This window comes from Podarcis vaucheri (assembly GCF_965113315.1).
Source record: "Podarcis vaucheri genome assembly, chromosome: 3".
Classification (NCBI taxonomy): domain Eukaryota; kingdom Metazoa; phylum Chordata; class Lepidosauria; order Squamata; family Lacertidae; genus Podarcis; species Podarcis vaucheri.
The window spans coordinates 38,761,348-38,788,305 of record NC_138761.1 but is presented as its reverse complement, the minus strand read 5'-3'; the positions used below and the strand labels follow the sequence as shown (position 1 = coordinate 38,788,305).

Below are 26,958 nucleotides of genomic sequence, written 5' to 3'. Positions count from 1 at the left end.
TATGCAATATACAAAAATACTACATAAAAACAGCAGAACAGTATTGTAAAAGTAGTGATACAAATATAAAAAATAATATTTAAAAAACAGATATCATTTTTGGTGCATGTTCCACAGGAGCTTCCATCCCTTGCACTCCCATGCTCTGCCAATAGCCTGTACACTGTTGTTATTGTTCCTCATTACATCTTTCTGCCACCCCACCCAATTCAGCCTGCCTGCCTGCCTTCCTGGTTCATCACACCAGCAGTGACTGGTAGATTTGTGATCTGTTAGGAGCCTGCTTCTTTATCCAGGCTGGAGCTCAAATAGGCACTTTGCAATGCAATCCTCAGTACACTTCTTCCTATTCAGTGCCTGACTTGAGACCAGCTGTTCTCAAGTGGGCATTGGGGTCTTCACAAAGATCATGGTGACTGTTGTGGCTTATCCACAGCAGGTAGGGATACATTTGTACCCTTACTTAGACAACATCATGATCTGGTCATCACCATTCCTTCATTGGTGTATTGAGACCAGAGGACTATGGGTTTTTCATGACTGCAACAGAGAGTCAGGTGATACCAACACATCACATACAATACCTGGGTGCCTTGCTAGACACAAGTCTGGAGACTGCAGTGCATGCTGCTGAGAACCGATGGTACAGGGTGCATGGAGTATGTCACAAGTCAAAGCTTAAATTGGTTAGAACTTTAGGTGGCAAGACTGGCACTGTAGCACTCTGTACCATGGATGAAGCTTCATATGTGATGATAAGACTGGACTATGCCACCACAAAGGCACAAATCATTCATTGGGGTATGAAATCTCATGCACTGCAGTCAGAAGTGACATTTCTTCTAGTACAGGCAGAGAAGAATTTAAGATCTCTGGTAGCAGAATATGTGCATTGGGTAGACAACTTGAAAACTGATTGGTTCGGTAATCAAAATCAGCAGGAGCCACTGGGAAAGTTCTCTATTCTTTCTGAAGGGCAGGTTGCCTGGAATGGTTTTGTTCTGAGAGAGGGGCTTGAGCCTTGAAAAGTATCATTATAGGTTTGTGGGGTGCCTGGACCCCGCTTCTAATTCCTGGGTGTAATACACTGACTTTATCATGTTAAAAATACAAGAGCCAGCCTTGTGATGGCCACTAAAGATGGCTTGTTAGATGTGACAAAGGGAATGGCTCTGTGCCAGAATGATTAGTTAGAAAGACAAAACTTCTAAAGTAGAGTTTTAGAGTTTTGCTGGGTTGGAGGAAAGGGGCAGCATGCAAAATATTGCCAGCTGCAGAGGTTCAGAGAACCATGGAGGATTTCTTTTTGAATTCAGGGCTGTGCTTATGGAGGAAACCAGACCCTTTTTGAGTGTAACGCCTTAAACCCTGCCACAGTAGGCTCAGGTTATATAGATGTGTGTAAATAAACCATATACAGTCATACCTTGGGTTGAATATGCTTCAGGTTGAGCGTTTTCAGGTTGCGCTCTATGGCGACCTGAAAGTAACGGAATGTGTTACTTCCAGGTTTCGCCGCTTACACATGCGCAGACGCTCAAAATGACGTCATGCAGTGAATCACGACCCGCAGACGCGTAGATGTGGGTTGCGTTCGCTTCAGGATGTGAACGGGGCTCCAGAACAGATCTCGTTCGCATCCAGAGGTACCACTGTATTGTAAAGACACCACAGTGTCAGCTGTGCCTTATTTCCAAAGTTAAACATGAACCCCGAGTAAGCAACTGTAACCCCTGGAATCTTGCACAGCTGTGAAGAGTGTTGTGGTGTGCAACTTTATTGCCATTCCAATAGCATCTAGTGACGGTATAAATCTCAGGCTAGACTGTACCCATTTATGCAGAAGGTCTCCAAGGTGAAACGGTCTCTGGAATATTAGAGCAGTATAGGTAAGGGAAATTGGCAAATCGGATCCATTACTTTGGGATAATGTTTGGTGCCAAGGGCTGGCTCAGCTGCAGTGATGCACAAAGTGGGGCTGAGAGTGAGCCATGTCTGCTATTCACCTGATGAAGAATTGGGGTGAATGTGGCCTGCCTGCCTCCCATGTTGTTCCTACGCAGTTTTCGTCTGACCTTTATATGACTGAATTAACATTTGTGGAGGGGTTTATATACATAGGGCCCACTGTGCAAAGGCTCGACCTACATGACCTATTAACCTCAATTTTGTAGTGTATTGGTTGCAGGGATGAGGCCTATATGTATTGTGCTTTATGTATGCAAAATCTTATGGAAAAAGTAGGTCTTAGTGCATGAATAGCTGACAGTAATCCTTTCCCTTTCATCGTATGTACAGTGTTTGGTATGAACTTCTGCACAGGACTATCAGTTGAATGAACTATATTAAATTTATTTTATATTTTATTTTCAATAGAAGGGAAGCATGTAGCATTTGGAAGTTCATCAGACGAGAAGACCTCTGCGTCTTCAGGTATCCTTAGTAGTGAAGACGCTGAGGACAGTGAGAAGGAAGATGAGTTTAAAAAGGTATTCCATTGCAAATGAGTAACCGGATATATAATGCAGGACACACATTACTGAAACTGAACAGAAAATTATTTGCAAAGCTATTACACAAGTTGTACAGACAATTTTCAAATGTTATTTAGCTTTTCCTCCCCTCTCCATTCTTTTGGGGGTACTTAGAAGTGAGAGTGGGATTGCAGTCTTTTGTCCTGAACTATGGGAATGGCCATCACTGAGGTCAAGCAAGGGCAAGTTCAGTAGTCCCAGAGTTTGGGGCAGATAGAAGGGCAAAGCAGGATCTGTACCATGAAGGATCAAGGTGTGAGTTTCCTGGTCTGGTGCTTTACTGGACGTAAGAAGATTCTAAGTCAAATCTCATTTTGTCTCACAAGAATCCCCTGTGATCAACTCAGTAATACCTAGATAACTGATCTATTGGTTTGAAGAAACAAAGAGAAGAGAGATAAAGTGTTGGCTGTTTTCTGGATATATTTAACAGGAGCACATTCTTCTTAATTGTAGGAATGCAAAGAAGTAGTTGCATATTTTAGTCATCAGTTGCTGGACAGCCTACAGAAAGCTACTCGATTATCCTTGGATGCCCTTAAAAAGCGAATATTTGTTTCAAGGTATGTGGTAAAAGAGGCTTTGTGTGGTGAAGAAAATTCCACACAGGTTGTAATGGCTGCTCACTAAACACAATAAATTGAACTGAACTGAACTGAACAAGTTGTCTTCTCAAATCTTGAAGTGGATTTTCTTTTCCCACAAGACTCAGTCCTATTCCTTCACAACTCACAAAATGCTAGTACTTTTTTGCCACTGGCATAAGAAAACAAACACAGCAATTGACCAGACTTTCCCTGTCTTGGAAGAGCAGGATGTTCCCCCTTCCTCTCTTCAACCTCCCCCTTGCTGCCCCACAGAACCCTCTTGGCGTGTCCTCTGCCCCCCCCCCGCAATTTTGGCATTTTGTAGTGGCATATCAATAAAACATTTCCTGTTTCTTTTTCAGCTCCAGCTCATTTGGACGACCACCCTATTTACCTCAGACAGCAACTACTAAACCCGAAGATGTTATTACATTTCTAAAAGCTGAAGTGCACTTAGCTATTCCAAATGTTGTAAGTGATTTATGCAATCAAGAAAACGAACTACTTAATTTCTTCTGATTATCTTAACTTTTGCAGTGCTGCTCAATAAATTTCTTGAAGATTTGGATGAAGTAGTATACAACTCACATACAAAAACTAGAGATGATTTTAATTTTTTTAAATGAGATTACCCAGAGCTTCTTGCTGAGAACTCACAGGCTTATGGGTTGCTGACGGCAAAAGCTTGCCAAACTGTGTCTGGGTTTAAGAGAGTTACATTTGGGTTTAAGACAGTTGCATTGTGTCTAATGGAAAGCATTTATGTCTTCTACATAGGTAATGGTGCCTAGTTTGGATGATATCCAGCAAGCCATCAACCGCATGATTCAGTTGACACTGGATGTAAGCCGTGGGGTGGCACACTGGGGACAGCTGCACCACCCACCAAGATCCAGTACTACCCTGGAAAGCAATGTTGCTGCATCACCCAGCTCAATAGGAGGGAAAGCGAGAAAAGAAGAAAGTAAGTTAGTAGCCTCTGCTCCTCTTTTCCATTACAAAGTGCCATTGCTTCCAAAATTTCAAAACTGTTCTTTAAAGCTACACTTAACCCAGCCTACTTCTAGCTGGGCATTTATACTGTGAAATGCCCAATTTTTAAGTGACATGTGCATTGTGTTGTGGATAAAACACCCCCTCTTATGTATTACCTGTTCAACTTCTGATTCTCGGGTCTAGGATCCTGTGCACCCCAGAGGATCCTGCACAGGCCAGGGGACCCAAATGACCCCTGAAAACAAGCCAGTAGCACCATGGCAAAAGAGCAGTGGTGCCATTAGCAACTGAGACTTTAGCTTCCTGCCACTTTAATTTTTAAAAAGTCTGACCCCAGCAATGAGCAAGGCCAACTAGATACCACCTCTTGGGTTGCGGAACTAGTGAGAGCAGAAAGGGTGTGTTCTGAGGGGACTTGGTGCATCCTCTGGCTATGGTGTTGCTTTTTGCCCCACGAACCCGAACATACCTTAGAGAGGTGTCTAGCGCAACTTACATTTGCTGTGTGTGCGTGTGGCCAAAACCCTTGTTTTTACGGGCCTGCTTGCCAGCCAGCGAGGGAAGAAGGGAAAAGTGTATATCTAAAGAGAGGATATTTGGACCATTATCCTAAACAAATGTATTCAGGTCCTCTGTCATCCTTATTGTACATTGACTATAATGCAAGCCCCCTTGATATCGTTGATTAGTAGGCAAAGGATATATATTCCAGATAAAGAAATAAGCCTCGGCGAGTGCCAGAGGGATTAACAAAAAACACAAGTATTTCTCAGAAATACATAAGTAAGTATAATAGATTCTGAGAGCACAATCCAGGAAATGTAAAGTAGTAACCCAGTCTATTAAATAAAAAAAATTAAAAAATTGTTAAATCTCAGTGAATTTTTTTTTACGGATTATGCTCGATAAGAAATACATATTCATTAGTGTAGATTTCTGCTGTTTACGTTTTTGCTCTGCTTTGATATTTGGAAGGGGGGTGTAAAGAGAGGCTACAGAATTTATGTTGTTAACCATATTTCTTAGAAACACCAGAAGAGACATATCCTGCAAGAAAGTTGAGAAATTTCTATCCAGGAGTGGCAGAACACAAAGATATTTCCAAGTTAGTTGTGCTTCTGTCCTCATCGGTAAACTCTGTACGGAAAGCAGCTAGTGAAGCGCTGCAAGACTTTCAAAAATATAAAGCTCTGTGGACAGAAGACAGGGATGCAAAAGTTCAGGTAAACTGAATTCTGAGCCTTTGTTGTGATTTTACGCACCACATTTCATTTTACTCAACTTGGTTCATGGTTCAAAAGCTAGTGCATAGGGTCTCTTAAGTGTCAGTGGCCCCTGGGTGCAGATGACCTGGACTCACACGAATCCCCTCAAATCCTACCCTATTCATATAACAACATTCACAGTTTTTACCAGAAAGCAGAAGGAAAAAAAGTTTGCTTGAGGAGCTGAACATAAGTGCTGTATTGTATTTGTGGGCTGAAAACTGAAGTGCAGGGCTGTTCCCAATGTGAATCTTGACTTTAAGCGGGTGGAATAGGCTCCTGGGTTATTCTGGTAGTTGGTAGGTGGCAGCATCCATGGAGAGCAGGATTTGGAGTGGGGGACTCAATGCAGGCCAGTGCAATATGCCCTGGGCAAGCTGCTATTTGCAGCTCTGATGTAGCTGCTATATGGATGTGTCACACTCCTTATGTAGCCTTTGAAGTAACACTACAATACTGAATACTGTTTTAACAGAATAAAATAATTCATGTTAATAATCCGTTGCAACTGCTTACAGCAATTTTTAGCCAGTAACCCATCTCTGACTGAGATCAGGTCAGAGATTCTTCATTACGCTACCTTTGAACAAGAGATAGAAGATTTAAAACCTACAATTTCTGTTGGCCCCATTGAACTGAATACAGGTATGAAAACCATTTTCTTTATGTGCAATGTGCAGGAAAATAAATTGTCACTTTGGGGGCAACAAGTTATTTGCTTTTCTGAGCAGTGCTTGGAATAGCTGTCTCAATTGTAAGTTGATCTTGCAATCTTGAATTGATCTTTTCCTCTTGTTTCTAGGTCTTCAGATTGTCTTTTGTCCATCCTAGAGAAATGCCTTAATACTTTTTTTTTTTTACAGCCATAGCACTGAGTTGAAATTTTGTTATAGCAACACAAATCTGGCATTTGTGGAAATTTTACTTTGAACTACAATTATTAGGCAGACAAAAGATCATGCCATAGCCCAGTAACCAACCATATAATGTTAGGAAATAACCCACTCATCTCTAAAGTCCTATACAGAAGTTATTACAGTGGTACCTCGGGTTACATATGCTTCAGGTTACATATGCTTCAGGTTACAGACTCTGCTAACCCAGAAATAGTACCTCGAGTTAAGAACTTTGCTTCAGGATGAGAACAGAAATCGCGTGGCAGCAGCAGTGCAGCAGCAGCAGGAGGCCCCCTTAGCTAAAGTGTTTCTTCAGGTTAAGAACAGTTTCAGGTTAAGAACGGACCTCCGGAACAAATTAAGTACTTAACCCGAGGTACCACTGTATCTGTGAACTGTGCTCTGTGAACATATGGAGAGGCTGGGGAGCTCTGAGCACCCCGACAGCTCCATGCGACGGAGACCTCAAGTTGAGGATGGAAGAGGCTATGCACAAGCAGCTGAACGTGCTTAGGTTTCCTCTTCATACTGTCTGTCCAATGTCTGAAGGCAGAGGTGGGCAGGGCCAGCACAGGCAGCCCTACATGCCACTTTGCACATTCTTGGAACATGTGATGGATAACCTCTGTGCACTGCTAGGTCTTCTCTTGATTCTTAAGTTCTAGCCCTGTTATAGGAAATAATTACACCGTGGAAACATCCCCTCCCTCCATGACTGAATTTATTGGCTCTAATTGTTACATAACTCCAATTAGATACTTGACATCAGGGGGCTCTGTTAAGGAGATCAAAGGTAGACTAAAGCATGAAAAAGTAATAACATATATTATTTTACTAACTATAACCAAAATCTAAAGAAGCAGGGCTTTGATCATCTAGCACAAACTGAACAGGAAAGACTCATTAAGTTTCCGCTTGTGGATTTGAGATTCTGCTGCATCCTGTAGACCCATGCCTGAAGGAGGCACAGCCTTCATTTTGAAGAGACTCCTCTGAAAGCTGTTGGTTAGGAAATACAAATCCAAAGTCCCTTTGGCATGCAAAACTACTTGCAGAAAATTTTTGGGTCACAGCCTAAAGGTTGTAATTTTGCTGACTAGGCTGTTTTGTTTTAAACTTGTCTGTGCAATTTCCTTTCAATGTGTTACATGCAAAAGGTAGTTGCTTTCTGTGTACAGTATGATCTAGAGACTGTAATTTTTCCATAGGACCAATGAAATTGGCTCTCTCAATTGAAGCTAAAGCATGGAAAATGTTACTCTGCCGCTATTTAAATGAGGAGTACAAGAAGAAAATGCAAGACATGATAACATTTATAGCAGAATATTTGAAAAAACTATCTCGACCAATTCGAGATTTAGATGATGTCAGATTTGCTATGGAAGCGCTGGCTCATATACGAGACAAGGAAATAGAAATGGATATGACTATGGGGCCCATTGAAGTAAGTTTAAAAAAAAACAAAGAGTTTGTTCAGTTTCTGTTAATTGATTCTCATGGGAACTTACAGATTCTGGCTTCACACAATTAACTCAAGGCAGTGTCAATTTACTCTTGGCAGAAAGCCAAGGTCTGCTTGACCTAGAAACTACTTACTCTGATTGGTTAACGACTAGCACTCAACTCTGTTATCTAGAAATGCTAGCACAGTTTGGTGTTAGGTGTAGGAGTAGAAGTGCTGTGTATGGTTATGAGAGAGAGAGAGAAAGAAAGGATTTATTTTGCTTTGTTTTGTATGCAGAAACTCTGCTGGTTTTATTTTTCCTTTTAATAAATCCTGTAAATAGTTATTCTGAGTCTAGCTGACTAGTCACTTCCACCTCGACTAGCTTCTTCGCTGTGCAGGAAAACTCTGCTACGTTTGGGCTAAAGCCATTAGAGCTATGCCTGACACTTCAAAGTTCCATGAGAGTTGGGGTTGGCATTGCTTTTTTGACTATATGAATTGTGAGGCATTCTGTTCTTTGCTTTGTTTCTTTTTAGGAAGCTTATACAATTTTAAATAGATTTGAAGTTGAAGTGACAAAAGAGGAATCAGAAGGAGTTGACACATTACGGTACTCTTTCATAAAGCTGCAAAGCAAAGCTGTAAGTATATGAAACATACACCCTTTATACGAGAATTAATTAACGGCAGTTCATTAAAGTTCATTAGTATCAGTTTAGAGTGTATAAGGTCATCTGGCCTGTGCTCCAAGATCAACAATCCTGCTTTATGGATCTCTATGGTGCTTCTGGACTGGAGATTTGTGTTCCTCAATTGTTTGTTTTAAGATCCTTGTGGCCCCTTCCAACTCTACAATTCTATGATTCTAATAGCCGTGTTTCACATTTCTTTCCAAACCAAGTTACCTCTTCTGGCTCATGGCTACAAGATGCATATCCCTTCCCTTTATGATCTTCCAGGACTTTTCACTTGAACTTGAACTTTTGCTCCTCATCCATGCACCCATGACAGTAGTACCCGCCCAGCGTGGTAGACATTTGCTTTCCAGCTGCCTGGTCACTGCCACTTCTGGGGAGGGGAGAGGTAATAAGGAAGACAGTGTGGGATGGACACAATGGTGGGGGAACCAGCTGGGTTCAATCAGTGTACTCCACTGACTAAGCTGCTTTTGGCCCATGATGCTCTCAAAATCTTCTTTCTACATGATACAGACCTGGTTGTTTTTTTAGTTCTGTGTAATTCTTCTGCTCCATGTATTTTGGAATCCTTCTGAAGAGGCAACTTGTAAACCAGTTTATTTCTACGTCATACTGACATTTGCTGTCTGAGTCCTAGAGTTGGAGGGCAGCACATCCACATTTGAATACATAAAGTTGAAACTGTGCAGGCGCGACTTTCTTGGAGTTTTTGAACATCCATTTATATTGCAGGCCAGTGTTCAAGATGAGCTGATTCAAGTGCAGCCCAAGTTTAAGAGCCAGCTACTGGAGGCTGTTGAGGTTTTCCGTGAGGATGTGTCGAGCTATGAAACAGCATATGAAATGGTAATTTATTTGAACAGTTTGCAGAGAACACACATATATATCTCACACTATAAGTAAACTGTCTCATCTAACTTTGTCTTGTGTTGAACAAAGCAAAGCACTATGATTAAGAAAAAGCAAGTGGTTTGAAAAAATTAAATTTAGGTCATATATGGTTTTAGCAGAAATTATAATATCCAGTCAAAAACAATTCTGCTGTTCTGTTTTAGAATATGTATTATAGGCAGTCTAATACATGAAGGCTTATAACTTATGATGGACAGGTCAGTCTGTTTCCAGCCTATATCAGTTTTGCATGCCTTTATTAATAAATTAATAAACTTCTCTCCTTTTTCTACATTCATCTGAAGGTGTTTCTTTTAAAAAATTGCATTAAAATCATATTGGGATATAAATAAATTCCAAAAATACGGATTTAAATGTATATTTTATTGCAGCATGTGCATCTCTAAGTTTATTTTATTTTACAGCTATTTATTTTTAATGTATTGGAGTATTTTTTTTACCCAAGAGCGGCACCAAAATTCAGAGAAGTGCAAAATCTGAAAGATAGTTGTATTCTGCTATGGGAGATAATCAGACCAGTTTGCATTGGAATTTATGGAAATCAAATTCCACATGCATTCCTATGTATAACATGAAATTCATCTAGTCCTTGTGATATCTATGTGTGTTGAGTGGGGCATAGGATTCAGAGTTATTTTTTAAATATATATTAATTATTGGCTACATTTTGCCTATTACAGGAGGGACCCATGGTTCCAAATACACCACCTCAAGAAGCTAGCAACAGATTGCAGATATTTCAGGTAAGAATGTTTAAGATGTTAAACTGAGTGGTGTGGTATTTGGGTAGGCCTTAATGGATGATTCAGCAACCCTTCTTTTTGATTTGTTAAACTCTTCAGAACATTGACACTGGTGGGCACCTTATTCAGTACAGTTCTCAGTAGTGCCCTAGAATATTTTGCCTTCACTTACGGATTATTTATTTAGAGCATTTCTACCTGCCTTCAACCAAAAAGCCTCCCAGAGTGCCTTAATTAATCAATTACATTTATATCTCACCTTCTCCCATTGGTGGTTAAGGTCATTAGCCAGGGATCTTGCTTTGCCTTGTGGTCAAAGACTGGAATGACAAACTGAGGAAAGTAAACTGACTTCTCTAGAACACCCCTGTGTTTCCCCTCTGCCTTTTGTTGATGCAAGTTGTTCTGTTGCCTCTCAGTTATTCCCCTCAGGCTCAGTCCCAGTTTTAGACTCACACTCTCCAGTAACTGCATCACATGTTTTGCTTTGTCTTTGAAAATATATTTTTAAAAGAAAGGTTGAATCCTTTTGGGGGCCCACCTGAAGCGTGAGGTATTATAGGCACCCACTCTGAAACAAGGGGAGCCAAAACAATTTTTGCATGACAGTTTGCTTCATTCTAACTAGTTATACACCAAATTGTTTTTATTGAAGTATTGCATTATATCTGAGCTTTAGTCCCATAAGAGTTTTTAATCTGTAAACATTTTCTACTTTTCATTTACCGGGGCCTATGGCATTGTATTTCTTGCAGTTTTGATTCTCATTATGATAACCTTGAGACTAACCTTTTATATGGCACTGTCAAATGACTGCCCTAAATCTTGTGTAGCTGTTTGACTCTGTGAAAGATAAGAAGAGCTCATCAAACAGTACAAGGTAGCCTACTATCAGAACATGAGTGCAGTGTGCAGCCGCCGCCCCCCTTTCTGCATATTTGTAAATTCAGACATTGTTTGATTATGGCAGCAGTAGTTGGTAGAGTAGTGGTGCTTGTCTGACTTATCACCCACATTACTGCAGCTTACTTGCAGGTAGAGGGTGAGGTTGTCGCGATGCAAATGCACTGGAGGAGTCAATCCTGTGCTCTCACCATTGCATTTGCACCATGCTGACCCTCCCCCTCCTAGTAAACAGCAGTGATACAGGCAATGAGATCCCTGCGACATTGCCAACCACTTCTGTGTTATAGCTAATGATCATATTGATTCACCAAGCCTTTTCACACGTATGTATTTGCCACATATTATACCAGCAGACTTCGAATTCCCTGTTTCCCCCCAGTTGTTTTGTAGGACTTTGTGCATGTGACTGTACTGTAGGGAACCAAGATCGTTTATGCTGACTACATGGGCTCCAGGCCCAACCTGAAGTCCTGGTATTAGGACCTAAAACCTAAATTACTTGGGAGTAGGGTATTTTAAGGAGTACTTTTCCCACTCTGAGCTGTCCTCCACTCTCTTAGGTCTTAATCCGAGGCAGGTTCTGCATCCCCTATGGCCTGCTCTCAAAGGTTGGGGAGGTGATATGGTGACAGCATCTTTTCAGCCAATGCACACAAGCTTCATAACTCCCTCTCCATCTCCTCTCACATCTTTCTCCTCACGAAGCTTTGTTTAAGACAAGGGGAAGATTAGTTGTTATGTTTTCTCTTGCTGTGTTTTTCTGTTACTAATCTCTAGCTGCTTTATTGTTGTTGTTATTTTCTTTCATGCTTTCTTTTAATTTGTGAGCTACTGTGGACATTGGCTTTTTAAACAGAAAAGCGGGCTAGAAACATTTTAAAATATAATAAATCTAAATGCTGATCACATGAAGCATTTCTGATAAGAAGATATCACATGACTGCAGTATCCAAACCAATCTAAGAAAGTGCTGATGGCCTAGTTAACCTAAACATTGCATATATAGTAGTTGATTTCTCGCCACCTGATTACTCCATACTTGACAACTCATAGCTATTGAATGCAGGAACCAACTTCATTGAAAAACATTGCTTCAGCCATCAAATGATTAGCATGCCAGAGTGAACTGGCCCTGTGTAATTGGCATTCACAGAGATCTGCAAGTAATACATTCGTGCGTACAAAGTGCATCATGAACATTATGTTATGCCTGATCTAATCCCCAGACTTCTCATATGAGAACGAAGCCCAAGGGACTTGTCTTGGATATGCATGTAGTAAAGGATAGCTATGTTTGTGTTACATAATCTAAATCCTTTGTTAATTTCTGTTATTTATTAGGCCAATTTTGATGAGCTCTGGAGGAAATTTATTACTTATTCATCTGGTGAGCAGCTATTTGGATTGCCTGTCACGGACTATGAAGTTTTACATAAAATCAGGTAACTGTGGAAAATTGTTCTACCTGCCAGAATAAGTTAAGGATTGTAGGAAGGCTTTAATGATGGGAGAGACATTTGCACAATATTGTATTTGTACACTGGGGACACTATATATAATCTTCAGAACTCAGCTCCTCTGAAAACTTGCTATAATGTGAAGAATCACAAGAGGAAATAAAGAAGGAGGGACAGCTATGAGATGTGTCTTGCATGTGATGTTTGTTCTGCAGAATCAAAAGTGAGTCGTGGGAGTGATGAGGCAGAAGGGGTGTTAAGAGATGAGCAGTTAAAATCAGCTGTAGAAAGCTTTTGCTTAGATTTGGGAACTGGAACCGCAGTTGTGTAAGATATTAACAGAATGAAGTTGGGCAGCAGGCTGGAAGACTTTTAGTATAAGCATCTTGGAATCTACATTCCCGTGAATGTGGTAGCAGGTGTATGTGTGTACCAGCACAGCTGATTCTCTATTCTCCTCAGTGTTTTTGGAATTCAGCACCCTGATGCTCAGTTGCCTCATGGGGAAAAAATCTTAAGTCTTGAAGGCTAAAGTCTCTCCCCGCCCCAATCTGTGAACCCCTTGGGATAAATCTGTGCCTCTCCCAGGGGGGCCACTATTTTGATCATAGTTCAGATTAAATCAGCTGCACTTTTACAAAGTAAAGGTAAAAGATAAAGGACCCCTGGACGGTTAAGTCCAGTCAAAGGCGACTATGGGGTTGCGGCGCTCATCTCGCTTTCAGGCTGAGGGAGCTGGTGTTTGTCCGCAGACAGCTTTCTGGGTCATGTGGCCAGCATGATTAAACCGCTGCTGGTGCAACGGAACATCGTGATAGAAACCAGAGCACACGGAAACACTGTTTACCTTCCTGCCACAGCAGTACCTATTTATCTACTTGCACTGGCGTGCTTTCGAACTGGCAGGAGCTGGGACAGAGCAATGGAAACTCACTCCGTTGCGGGGATTTGAACCACTGACCTGATCAGCAAGCCCAAGAGGCTCAGTGGTTTAGACCACAGCACCACCCACGTCCCACTTTTACAAATAGAAGGTATGCTAGTGGCTCCATCATGATGTTTTTTTTGTTTTGTTTTTTGCAGGAAGGAGCTAAGTTTGCTTCAAAAATTGTATGGATTGTACGATACTGTGATGAATAATATCAGTGGGTATTATGAAATTCTCTGGGGAGATGTAGATATTGAAAAAATTAATGCTGAACTTCTGGAGTTTCAAAACAGGCGAGCTTACTTTCTACATGATTTGCAAACCATCCACCACACTATGTACATTTTTGTTGTTGTTTAGTCGTTTAGTCGTGTCCGACTCTTCGTGACCCCATGGACCAGAGCACACCAGGCATTCCTGTCTTCCACTGCCTCCAACAGTTTGGTCAAATTCATTTTATCTTCTGCTAAAACCTGTGCCATTGCTTCCCCTGTTGCCTATGGCTGAAACTAATGTAATTAACTACATGATTAATTATGTGAGTAATTTAGATGCATTTCAGCGTAAGACAAATGTCAGAAAAATGCATAAAATGACATGGTTATTTATGTACTGTTTGGGGAATTAAAAACGACAATTGCAAAAGCCAGTATTTGCTTGTGCAAGTTCTGTTATTGACCTTGCACGAATATACAAATAGTGACTATTTCTGCTCCCATTTCCATTTCTGGTGGAATTTTCTAGCATACCTTAGTAGTATGAGCCTTTGCATCTCTTAAAGTAAGCAGGATCAGTCCTGCCTAAGATTCCTAACACCTGGGAAGCAACATCAGCCGGTAGTCACAGCAAGGCCTTCTAAGCTGTGGTGCCAGTTTTAGAGAACTTGCTCTGTCTGGTCCCAAGCATGAAATCCTCTAGGATGCAAATACATTTGTTTTTAGGAAAGCTTTTAGAAGTTTTTCTTCTTCAAAAATGAGCTTATTGTTTTGTTTCTGTTAAGATATTTGCACATTTTAGGTTTAAAATAGTAAAATGTTCAATTTTTTTCAATGAAAGGTGCCGCAAACTACCTAAGGGGCTCAAAGACTGGCAAGCATTTTTAGATCTTAAGAAAAGAATAGATGATTTCAGTGAGTCCTGCCCACTGCTGGAAATGATGACTAATAAAGCAATGAAACTAAGACACTGGAACCGTATTTCTGATACAACTGGGCATCCATTTGATGTGGAATCAGATTCCTTTTGCCTTCGGAATATCATGGAAGCACCGCTTCTCAAGCATAAAGATGACATTGAGGTAGTCTTCCATACAGTTGCATTTTTATATTGAAAGAGAATGTCAGACTGAGGTGCAGTTTGAGAGTCAGTGAGCATGCTCTAGAACTGTCATTCCCAGTTAGCTAAGTATTGTGGACCACCTGTTTTTCAAAGGCCAAGCCATGGATCCTCTACTTCTGAAAAATTTAATATCTCTATGGTAGTTTTTGTTATGTGAATGGCACCACAGACTCCCTGGGTGAGTTACGAGGACCCACTGGGGTCCATGGATCACCAATTGGGAACCCCTGGCCTAGAAGGTATGCCTTTCTTTGCTCATGTGTAGCAATGTTTGTGTCAGTACACAAAAGAGGTATACCTAAACATGGGCACAAGTAAGGTGTCTTTATTGAGATTCCTCAGTTGGCATATCAATATTTTTAAAAATTAAGGATCTTTCTTTCTTTGCAGGACATCTGTATATCTGCTATAAAAGAAAAGGATATTGAAGCTAAGCTAGCTCAAGTAATTGACAGTTGGGCAAATCAGGTCTTGAGTTTTTCAGCATTCAAAGGAAGAGGAGAGCTACTTCTCAAGGGAACAGAATCTGCTGAAATTATTACACTGATGGAGGACAGCTTAATGATCCTGGGCTCTTTGATGAGTAACAGGTAGTTTCACAGATTTTGTAGAATGTTTTTATTAACATTTTTGTCTCATTCTTACAACTCTCTATATCCAGCCTTTCAGGATATTGTTTTTTTCCAAGGCACCTTACAAGTCATAAATATTTAAAGACATAATAAACAATATTAACAAAAAGTCCAGTGATCCCTCACTTCTCTCCAACTGTGGCTGAGTAGGACAGAAGAGAGACAGTACCCTTTTGCCCCATTTAACCAAGACAACTGGCACAGTACCCAGGCAAGTACGTTCATGGTACCTGAGTAATTTTGGCCACAGAGTTGGAGCTGTGCTCTCTGAGGTCAGACAAGGTGCTCATCTACTATCCATTCTCTACCCTAAGCAATGGCCAGGACAGTAGGATGCTACAGCCAGCAATACCAGCTTGGTGCAAATGTAACAGTGCCTAGTTACCTTATCACAGTTAGGCGATTAGGAGAAGCTTGCAGATGTGCACACCCCTCTCTCTTTGTCCCCTCTTTTGTAAGTGTCCTCCCCTTCTCTCTTTCAGTTTTGGAGCAAACTCTTAGTATTTCATCTGCACCAACATTATCACTAAGGTAGTCTAAACCACAGTTACAAAAACCTATTCTAAGTATGGTTGCATCCTGTGGTTTGGGCCTAACAAGAGTTAGCCATAGTCCTGGTTCACAGGTTACATGAAGCCAAACAATGGCTTAGCATGAGTGAGCAAGCATGCTGGCACATACTGAGAAAATCATAGATGCTTCACTCCTCCCCTCCTTCAGCTACTAGTGGGAGCTAAGCTGCGATCTGGCTTAGCGTTATGTCCAAATAAAGACTCATGGTTTGCCTCACTCCAGGTAAATCACAAGTTATATCAAGGTTTGTTCTTGGCTTTCTGTTTGTGGTTTGAGGGAAGCAAACCATGAACCTTGGTTCAGACATAATACTAAGCCAAACCATGGCTTAGCTCTCAGTATCATGGCAGCAGCAGGGGAAGAGCCAAGCAGTCTTGATTTTCTAACTGTGCGCCAGCATGCTTGCTCATTCACGCCAAGTCACAGATTGGCTTAGCAATACGTGTAAACAAGGCCACAACACCTTTACAATTGTAAAGCTGAACCACGGCTGAACCACAAAACTCGAGGAGCGGGGAAGAGGGAAGAGAAAAAAGGGTTGTGTGACTCCATGGACAGCATGATGTCTATACCAAGGCACTACCAAATAGAGATATTTAAAGTGTGGGGGGGGGCAGTTGTTAAAAGAATATAGTAACAATAATATTGTGAAAAGGGTCGCTCTTGAATTTCATGCTACTATTTCTTGTCTCCTATTCTCAGATACAATGCACCTTTTAAAAAAGAGATTCAGAACTGGGTGTTCAAACTTAGTACCTCCAGTGATATTCAGTCCAAATGCAATTGTTAAGTTAAACCATAGGTACTTAACCTGGATTTATTATGTTGTTCAGCATTGTGAACAAAAAGGTCTATACAGGATTTCTTTGAGGATAAAATGAACAGAGAAAGAACCAATGAATACTGCTTTGAGTGTATAGCTATTTTTAAATGTCCATTTAGAGCTCAGGGTTATGAATGGGTCAGAAATTTTCAATTTATTTAATTTAAATATTTATAAACTACACTTTCATATACAATATCACAAAGGCAACATACAGACTAAAAGCACAATACAGAAAAACAAGAAAAAACATCAAATTGATGATAGTTTATACAGAGGGAGGGAGTGCTTGGTTTGTTTCTTCACGCAAGTCATTAAGCTTTACACAAGTTGTAAATCTAAATAAAAAAGTGCATGCAATGATAATTCTGTTATGGCAAAGAGTGCATATGCACTGTGTTCACATATGCATATGAAAAACTGTCATGACAGCTTGGATTCAAATGCAACAAAAGGAAGACAAGCAATTAAGAGATTCAAAATGGTAATTATGTAAATAACTCCTTTCAGAAACTATTATAATAATCAAATTATTACAAATCAGTCTTATACTTGGAAAACAAGAAACCTGTACAAATAACTGAAACAGATGCAAAGTAGATGCCACTAAATATACAACAGGAATACATGAAAGATGGCGTTCTAATGAAAATTACACAGGTGCTCTACAACTGGTAACTTTGGGTCTATTTGTAAAATATCTGAGATTGTGGCTTTCAGAATTAAAATCTCTGCACAACCTGGAAAATGGAACACCACATTGTAAGTATCTACGATTTTCAAGATAGAAACACTGACAGGTGGAGGTAATGACAACAACAAAATTACAAATTCACTACTCTGATGTAGTTTCAATGCATCCAGACTGAAGCAATTTGTGCACAATTTGTAGTATAGTTACTTACAATGATCGTGTTGACACACCAAACCATAATTAAGCATTGTGTGGATGAGCTGGAACAAATTCAAGCATGTACTGTACTGCCTTCTTGGCCTCCTAATTTAGTTTCACTTTTACATCTTGGTTTGTCATTGCACTTCTTGAATTTCATGCTACTATTTCTTGTCTCCTATTCTCAGATACAATGCACCTTTTAAAAAAGAGATTCAGAACTGGGTGTTCAAACTTAGTACCTCCAGTGATATAATTGAAGAATGGTTGATTGTGCAAAACCTCTGGGTTTATCTTGAAGCTGTTTTTGTAGGTGGAGATATTGCCAAGCAGTTACCTCAGGTAATTCTATCATGGTTCAGTTATGTAAATATTGATCTTGAAATGTAGCTGCGTAGCAGTAGTTTGCACTTTAGGATGACATAATATTCATTCATGTTTCCATTACATTTACTCTGTTTAGGAAGCAAAACGTTTTCAAAACATTGACAAATCATGGATAAAAATAATGCAGCGAGCTCATGAAAACCCCAATGTAGTTAACTGTTGTGTTGGAGACGAGACTATGGGGCAGCTTTTACCACATTTACACGAGCAGTTGGAAGTGTGCCAGAAGTCGTTGACAGGGTACAAAGTTTACAAACTTTTTGAAAAAAAACTGATCCTTTTAAATTAGGTCAAAGTAATAGTCCATCTTAATTAACTTTTTATGGTTTTAATTAACATTGCATGCTTCTTAATTTTTAGTGTCATTTCGTGTTTGGTATTAAGGGGAGAGTTCTGGGAATGGTGTTTTGGGAAGTTATTAAGAGATTTTAGGGGATTGATTTGTAGCATGTGTAGCTGGCATGCTCAGTGCAGATTTATGAGTTTAGGCCCATATATGTAAATTTGCTTATGGTCTTTGGTATATTTTTTTAGTTTGGTAAAAAGAAATCAGAATAATAATAATATAAAAATCACTTTGCAAATAAATAAGTACTGCTCAAGTCTTGCATATTTTTATTAATTCACTCCAGACAGTCAATTGCCAAAGCTAAGTTATGGCTCAAAGTACAGATAATATTGGAAGGTAAAAAGCAGGAATATTTTCTTCTGTTTATAGTAGATCTTCCCATAAATCTAGGCTTCTATACACCCATGCTTCACTTTTTATACTTTTAATTTTCTAGTACCAGAATTTTAGGAATTGAGAGAAGCTGGAGAAATTTAGATCTGTAGCTCCCTGATTAAAGTCAAGCATGGCCTTAGGTGATGTTGGGCAGTAGGCAGCAGCTGGGATGGGTATTTTTAAAAGAATGTGTGGCGGGTGGGGGTGAGGGGCGGGAATAAATACTAAAAAACACACAAAAAACTGAAACTACAAATGGTCCTGAATGAGTCTCAATATTATTGTTTATGCAGGCTGAGAATAAATATCAGTGAATACTGATTTATCATCCATTAGCATGTACCACAATATGCAAAAGCTAAAGTAGCATTGGATGTGAGGCAATGGGACAGAGCAGCTTTGGCCCAGTTGCATCATAAATCCCTCTTCCATCACTTACTTACTACATCTTCTTACCAGAAATGGGGAACAGGCAAACTCCCAAGGCCTTTAGGGTGTTGTGCATGTGGTATGAGAAACCCTACTGCTATCTCAAACTCTCACCAGCACCCATTTGTTGTGTGCTTTCTATGGATACCCGAAGAGCAAAGGATGCTGCCACCTCATTGTATTTCCTGGCACTGCAACTGTCATGTGCTTGCAATGAGAGAACCCCCTTAGCATGGGGAGGGCAAAAGCAGGATTGCAGAGTTCAGAAATCCAGTAGAAGTCATCAAGTCAGGTGGTTGTGAAAGGAAAAAGATAGTGGTACTACTAGCAAGATCATGTTACATGAGGAAAGGCTTCCTAAGGCAAGAAAAGAATTGGGAGTAGGCAAGAGCTAGAAGCATAAGTTGGGTCTATAATCTGGATGCCCGTAAATTGCACAGATAAAGGAAAGTGGATATAATGGCCAGAAAGGGCAGAAGCTTGTTATAATGCAGAGCAGCAGAGCAAGAAGAGCAGCAAAGCAACTTTGACCCAGGAAATTAATACAAACCAGCAGTAGCTCCAGAAGCATTTCCAGGTTCAACTTGTGGAGGTCTTAGGCTTCTGAAGCCCACAGACGGGCATGGAAATTTCCAAAGGAGTCACCATGTTAACTCTGCTGCAAACCAAGCCAATGAGGAGTTTTGTGGCATCTTAAATATTAAAACTTTGATTATGGCACAAGCTTTTGTGGGTACTGGAAACTCAGCATGCAATCCTGAGATTTGCTGCTATGCATCCTTTGATCAGAAGCAGTTTGCTACCTGGTAGGTGGCTCACTTACCAGAATGGGGAGGTGGCAGAGAGGTCACCAAAGTGCAACAGCAACACTGGATTGGCTCTGCTGGTGCACCTGCACCTTGCCCACTCCTCTGCTGTTTCATCCCTTCTCCCTCCCTCCTGGTAAACACTCACCTACCCGAAAGTTAGCATAGTAGCTCTGCCCCACTGGCAAATTTACATCTTCGATTGATATTACCTACATTTGCTTGAAACTCCCAAGTAAGCGCACTTTGAAAAATGGAGGGGAAAACATTTTCTGAAATAAATCTCTTTTCTTATTAAAGATATTTGGAAAAGAAAAGATTGCTGTTTCCCAGATTCTTTTTTATCTCTGACCCTGCTCTTCTGGAAATACTTGGACAAGCTAGTGATTCACACACTATTCAGGTAGGTTCCAACATATATATGGAAAAATAGTATTTACTGAATGCAGAACAAATTTGAAACAACTCTGATTTTGTAAAAATAAAAAAATTCCTTCCAGTAGCACCTTAAAGACCAATTAAGTTAGTTCTTGGTATGAGCTTTTGTGCGCATGCACACTTCTTCAGATACACAGTGTGTGCATGCACACGAAAGCTCATACAAAGAACTAACTTAGTTGGTCTTTAAGGTGCTACTGGAAGGATTTTTTTTATTTTGACTATGGCAGACCAACACGGCTACCTATCTGTAACTGGAACTCTGATTTTGTGTACTTCATGTACCTTTAAAACTGCAGTGCAAAGGAGTCAGTACTGTAAGCATGATTTATGCTAGTTTAATTGAAATGGTTCAACATATCTTGGAAAATAGAGGCTCTTGTTATCGCCAGACTTAGGATGAATTCCAGGAATTCCTGCATATTAACTACTATACTCTCATCACTCCAGCATGGCTCCCTCTTGTCACTTCCTATTGGAAACTCTCCTATAAATTCAAATAACCTTTGGCTGAAAGCAGCTGTTTACCAAGGAGCAAATTCCCATGGTGGGAAGAAATCCATGTTGAGATCTGGCCATCAACATCATTTGCTCTTCTCTTTAATTCAGAATTTGTGCTCATTTACAAAAATAAGCTAATTTGTGAAAATGTCCTGGCTAGAATACTACATGCATTCATGGATTTTATTTTTCTTTCAGCCACATTTGCCTGGTTTATCGGACAACATAAATGAAGTGGAATTTCATCCAAAGGATTATGATCGCATAATGGCAGTCATATCAAGAGAAGGAGAAAAAATTCCTGTAATATTTGCATTTTAAAAATATAATTTAGTATGATTCTGAATTTTATAATTAATTTCTCCCTACTTACCATGATAAATTTGGCTCAGTTAAAAATAAAATGTTATTTCTTTGTGCAGAAGGATGTAAGAGGACCGTTCTCTAATTAGAATATCTTAACTAAAAACAATCCCACCCACCCCTTGGACTTGCCAAAGCCTGAATATGGTGATAAAATGTTTTTGAGATATAAAATATTTGGCTAGCTTTTGATGAGTGTGGATAGGGTAGTATGGAGTTAGGCTTTATGCATTAACTAACTTTTAACATTAACATTTTTACTATACAGTATGAAGCTTTGGAATGTATGAGCTACAAGCCCATGAAGTAGCAGTAGGCAGTGCTCTTTGACATATTTTATCATATGTACAGCAACTGTTTAAAATTATAACAATACTCTAGTTCTTTTGTTCCTCAGTAAACCATGTTTTATGAAGTAGATTCTTGCTCATTAGATGAGGTAGACAGATCAGAATGGAGCCCTCAGCAGTAGGAAGAGCACAATCATACAGTATTAGCTTTTCTGTGTGTGTACCTGTGAATTCTAGTCTTAGATGAGTTTCTTCTGTGTTTGATGCAATTTACTCCCAGGTAACTCTGTGTGTGGTGGGATGCGGGTGGCGCTGTGGGTAAAACCTCAGCGCCTAGGACTTGTCAATCGCATGGTCGGCGGTTCGAATCCCCGCGGTGGGGTGAGCTCCCATCGTTCGGTCCCAGCTCCTGCCCACCTAGCAGTTCGAAAGCACCCTTAAGTGCAAGTAGATAAATAGGTACCGCTGTATAGCGGGAAGGTAAACGGCGTTCCGTGTGCTGCTCTGGTGCCGGTTCGCCAGAGCAGCTTCGTCACACTGGCCACGTGACCCGGAAGTGTCTGCGGACAGCGTTGGCTCCCGGCCTTTAGAGTGAGATGAGCGCACAACCCTAGAGTCTGTCAAGACTGGCCCATACGGGCAGGGGTACCTTTACCTTTACCTTTGTAACCCTGTGTGTAGGATCTTAGGGTGAGCAGTGTATCACTCCTGAGCGTTTGATGCAATCCCCCAAATTCATATCCTTTTTTATCCAGCTGTGAAGGCAGGAACAAGGGAAACCATACTTGTTTTGAGATAAAAATATCAACTTGTGTGATACAGTTCAGTACACTGAAAATGAATTAATTCCACCCCACAACGGCCACCCCTGCGATCAGGTCTTTCTGTGAGGTTTGAATAGCGGTTTGAAACTCAGGACAGCAGCTCCATGACACAAGGAACTGGCTGTTTAGGTTGTGCTGGGTATATCTGAAGTCAAAGGATGCCTTGCATAACAATTGCAAAAAATAAGCTTCATTAAACAATCTTGTCAAAATAAGCTTGTTGAGCTCCAATCCATCACTTAATTCTTCTTTCTCAATATCCTGATGCTCTAAGTAAGCTAGGTAAATTTCCTGCCTCAAGTAACATGAGGAACACAGTCTCACTTGGTGGCATAGCTGTCAACGTTTCCCTTTTCTTGCAAGGAATCCTGTTTAGAATAAGGGAATTTCCCTTAAAAAAGGGAAACATTGACAGCTATGCTTGGTGGTATTCTACTTCCCATTAAGAAACACATTTAAAGTAAGACCAACAGTCCCTTCTTATGGTCTCATTGTACCCCATTTGACCTCTTCGCTTTCTTTTCTTATATATTTGTTGTTGAGAAAATTGCTTTAGTTTACCGGTAAATTTTTAGGCATCTGAAAAGAATTGGAAGAATTGGGACTATTAGGATCATGGAATCATAGAATTGTAGAGTTGGAAGGGATCCTGAGGGTCATCTAGCCCAACCCCCTGCAATTCAGGAATCTCAGCATGCTGCCCCCCATCCAATCTGAAAGCATACCAGAACTTGCTCAGCTTTGCAGAATTTTGAGGCATCCAGTTTGATTTGCCTGCCTTATTCCTAAGCAGAAACTTCTGGTATTCACCAGTTAGTACGTTGTCTCCTTTCATTTTGAATAATGAACACACAACTTTTAATTTTTCAGTTGGACACCCCAGTAAATGCAAAAGGACCTGTAGAGCTCTGGCTGATGGATCTACTGAAAATGCAACAGTCTTCATTACACTGTGTCATTCGGGCAGCCTTTTATCAGATTAGTGATCCAGGGTACCAGCTACTGAACTTCCTTTACCATTTTCCAGCACAGGTGAGAAGTCTGAAAAGCAGGTAAGATCCAGCTATGAAGGCCTGAGGTGAAAAGGCTAGGTTTGCATGCTGAAAGACAAAATGAAAAATCCTGTCGATATGCGCATATTTTTCTGGATTGAGAGTTAGCCATTTGTGAGAATAAATACAGTAGTCATAAGTAATAGGCACATCTACCCACTTTAAGGTTCTTTTTGATATCAATGGTATTTATAATTGCTTAACATTAACTTGTGTGTGCACAATATTATTTGTCTCCGCTAATGGATGTAGTGTACTTGTTGAGGGACACATCTTGTATGTGATTCAACAGGTGTAATGAATGATCTGAAAAGATGTCGATAGTGGTTGCTTTATTTATTTTATAGCTAAATGGTAGTTTTTAGAGAAGACAGAATGGAGAGAGGCTGTGAGTCCACAGTCCTATGCTGTCATCTGCTGCTTTAGGGAGGGCCATCAAGTTCAATTTTCTGAATAGCAGCATAAAATATTTTTATTTGTTCATTCATTCATTCATTCATTGCATTGCATTGCATTTACATGGTTCTCTCCTCACCCCAATCGTTCTATTCCCACAAAAACTTTGGGAGGCAGGTTAGGCTAAGGGAGGGTGACTTGTCCGAGGTCACGCTGTAAACCTCAGTGCAAAGTACGGATGTAAACCTGGTTCTTTTTAAATATTCCAACTACTAAGAGGTAGAAAGGTAGGTAAAGGACCCCTGGACAGAGCTTGTTTTTTTCAAGATCAGGGCCCAGGAAGGCAATTTTTTTTCTTATAATTCCATGAGCCTGAGCCTTGATACCCGATGAAGCAGCAATAATGCTCACTATAAAGTTGTACCCCTTCATGGATCACTGCCTTGCCGTGGCGAAGGGGCTTGAAGAACTCAGGGAAGCTATGAACTACGCCGAGCAGGGCACACAAGATGAACAGGTCATAGTGGAGAGTTTTGACCAAACGTGATCCACCTGGAGTAGGAATCGGCAAGCCACTCCAGTATCCCTGCCAAGAAAACTCCATGGACAAAGACAACAGGCATATAAAAGTTATGACACTGGAAGATGAGCCCCTCAGGTCGGAAGGTGTCCAACATGCTACTGGGGAAGAGCGGAGGACAAGTACAAGTAGATCCAGAGCTGATGAAGCGGCTGGGCCAAAGCCGAAAGGACGCTCAGTTGTGGATATGCATGGAAGCGAAAGGAAAGTCCAATGCTGTAAAGAAAAATATTGCATAGGAACCTGGAATGTAAGAACCATGAACCTGGGTAAGTTGGATGTGGTCAAAAATGAGATGGCAAGAATAAATATTGACATCCTGGGCATCAGTGAGCTAAAATGGACGGGAATGGGCGAATTCAGTTCAGATGACTACCATATCTACTACTGTGGGCAAGAAACCCGTAAGAGAAATGGAGTGGCCCTCATAGTCAACAAAAGAGTGGCGAAAGCTGTACTGGGATGCAGTCTCAAAAATGATAGAATGATCTCGATACGAATCCAAGGCAGACCTTTTAACATCACAGTAATCCAAGTTTATGCACCAACTACTGGTGCTGAAGAAACTGAAATTGACCAGTTCTATGAAGACTTACAAAACCTTATCGAAGTGACACCAAAGAAGGATGTTCTGCTCATTATAGGGGATTGGAATGCTAAAGTAGGGAATCAAGAGATAAAAGGAACAACTGGCAAGTTTGGCCTTGGAGATCAAAACGAAGCAGGGCAAAGGCTAATAGAGTTCTGTCAAGAGAACAAGCTGGTCATCACAAACACGCTTTTCCAACAACACAAGAGACGACTCTACACATGGACATCCCCAGATGGGCAACATCGAAATCAGATTGATTATATTCTCTGCAGCCAAAGATGGAGAAGCTCTATACAGTCAGCAAAAACAAGACCTGGAGCTGACTGTGGCTCAGATCATCAGCTCCTTATAGCAAAATTCAAGCTTAAACTGAAGAAAGTAGGAAAAACCACTGGACAGGTAAGATACAATCTAAACCAAATCCCTTATGAATACACAGTGGAAGTGAGGAACAGGTTTAAGGATTTAGATTTGCTGGACAGAGTGCCTGAAGAACTATGGATGGAGGCTCGCAACATTATACAGGAGGCAGCAACTAAAACCATCCCAATGAAAAAGAAATGCAAGAAAGCAAAGTGGCTGTCCAACGAGGCCTTACAAATAGCGGAGGAGAGAAGGCAAGCAAAATGCGAGGGAGAGAGTGAAAGATACAGGAAATTGAATGCAGATTTCCAAAGAACAGCAAGGAGAGACAAGAAGGCCTTCTTAAACGAGCAATGCAAAGAAATAGAGGAAAGCAACAGAATGGGAAGAACCAGAGATCTGTTCAAGAAAATTGGAAATATGAAAGGAACATTTCGTACAAAGATTACCATAATAAAGGACAAAAGTGGTAAAGATCTAACTGAAGCAGAAGACATCAAGAAGAGGTGGCAAGAATACACAGAGGAATTATACCAGAAAGATATGGATGTCTCGTACACCCCAGGTAGTGTGGTTGCTGACCTTGAGCCAGACATCCTGGAGAGTGAAGTCAAATGGGCCTTAGAAAGCACTGCAAATAACAAGGCCAGTGGAAGTGATGGTATTCCAGCTGAACTGTTTAAAATTTTAAAAGATGATGCTGTTAAGGTGCTACACTCAATATGCCAGCAAGTTTGGAAAACTCAGCAGTGGCCAGAGGATTGGAGAAGATCAGTCTACATTCCAATCCCAAAGAAAGGCAGTGCCAAAGAATGCTCCAACTACCGCACAATTTCACTCATTTCACATGCTAGCAAGGTTATGCTTAAAATTCTACAAGGAAGGCTCAAGCAGTATGTGGACCGAGAACTCCCAGAAGTGCAAGCTGGATTTAGAAGAGGCAGAGGAACCAGAGACCAAATTGCAAACATGCGCTGGATTATGGAGAAAGCCAGAGAGTTCCAGAAAGACATCTACTTCTGCTTCATTGACTATGCAAAAGCCTTTGACTGTGTTGACCACAGCAAACTATGGCAAGTTCTTAAAGAAATGGGAGTGCCTGATCACCTCATCTGTCTCCTGCGAAATCTCTATGTGGGACAAGAAGCTACAGTTAGAACTGGATATGGAACAACTGATTGGTTCCAAATTGGGAAAGGAGTACGGCAAGGCTGTATATTGTCTCCCTGCTTATTTAACTTATATGCAGAATTCATCATGCGAAAGGCTGGGCTGGATGAATCCCAAGCCGGAATTAAGATTGCCGGAAGAAATATCAACAACCTCAGATATGCAGATGACACAACCTTGATGGCAGAAAGTGAAGAGGAATTAAAGAACCTTTTAATGAGGGTGAAAGAGGAGAGCGCAAAATATGGTCTGAAGCTCAACATCAAAAAAACGAAGATCATGGCCACTGGGCCCATCACCTCCTGGCAAATAGATGGGGAAGAAATGGAGGCAGTGAGAGATTTTACTTTCTTGGGCTCCATGATCAGTGCAGATGGTGACAGCAGTCACGAAATTAAAAGACGCCTGCTCCTTGG

General features: G+C 40.7%; 1 protein-coding gene across 1 annotated transcript in view; it reads left to right on the top strand.

The window, feature by feature from the left end:
- DNAH8 (dynein axonemal heavy chain 8) overlaps window positions 1-26,958 on the top strand; it is a 148,671-nt gene that overhangs the window by 31,963 nt on the left and 89,750 nt on the right. The window contains exons 23-41 of the mRNA XM_082214788.1: window positions 2,377-2,489; window positions 2,991-3,097; window positions 3,484-3,592; window positions 3,899-4,085; window positions 5,144-5,340; window positions 5,901-6,027; window positions 7,487-7,722; window positions 8,262-8,366; window positions 9,156-9,269; window positions 10,016-10,078; window positions 12,326-12,426; window positions 13,525-13,662; window positions 14,426-14,666; window positions 15,098-15,297; window positions 17,816-17,969; window positions 18,091-18,254; window positions 20,274-20,376; window positions 21,111-21,215; window positions 23,260-23,421. Coding sequence (XP_082070914.1) covers window positions 2,377-2,489; window positions 2,991-3,097; window positions 3,484-3,592; window positions 3,899-4,085; window positions 5,144-5,340; window positions 5,901-6,027; window positions 7,487-7,722; window positions 8,262-8,366; window positions 9,156-9,269; window positions 10,016-10,078; window positions 12,326-12,426; window positions 13,525-13,662; window positions 14,426-14,666; window positions 15,098-15,297; window positions 17,816-17,969; window positions 18,091-18,254; window positions 20,274-20,376; window positions 21,111-21,215; window positions 23,260-23,421 — 2,726 coding nt within the window. The remainder of the gene's footprint in view (window positions 1-2,376; window positions 2,490-2,990; window positions 3,098-3,483; window positions 3,593-3,898; window positions 4,086-5,143; window positions 5,341-5,900; window positions 6,028-7,486; window positions 7,723-8,261; window positions 8,367-9,155; window positions 9,270-10,015; window positions 10,079-12,325; window positions 12,427-13,524; window positions 13,663-14,425; window positions 14,667-15,097; window positions 15,298-17,815; window positions 17,970-18,090; window positions 18,255-20,273; window positions 20,377-21,110; window positions 21,216-23,259; window positions 23,422-26,958) is intronic.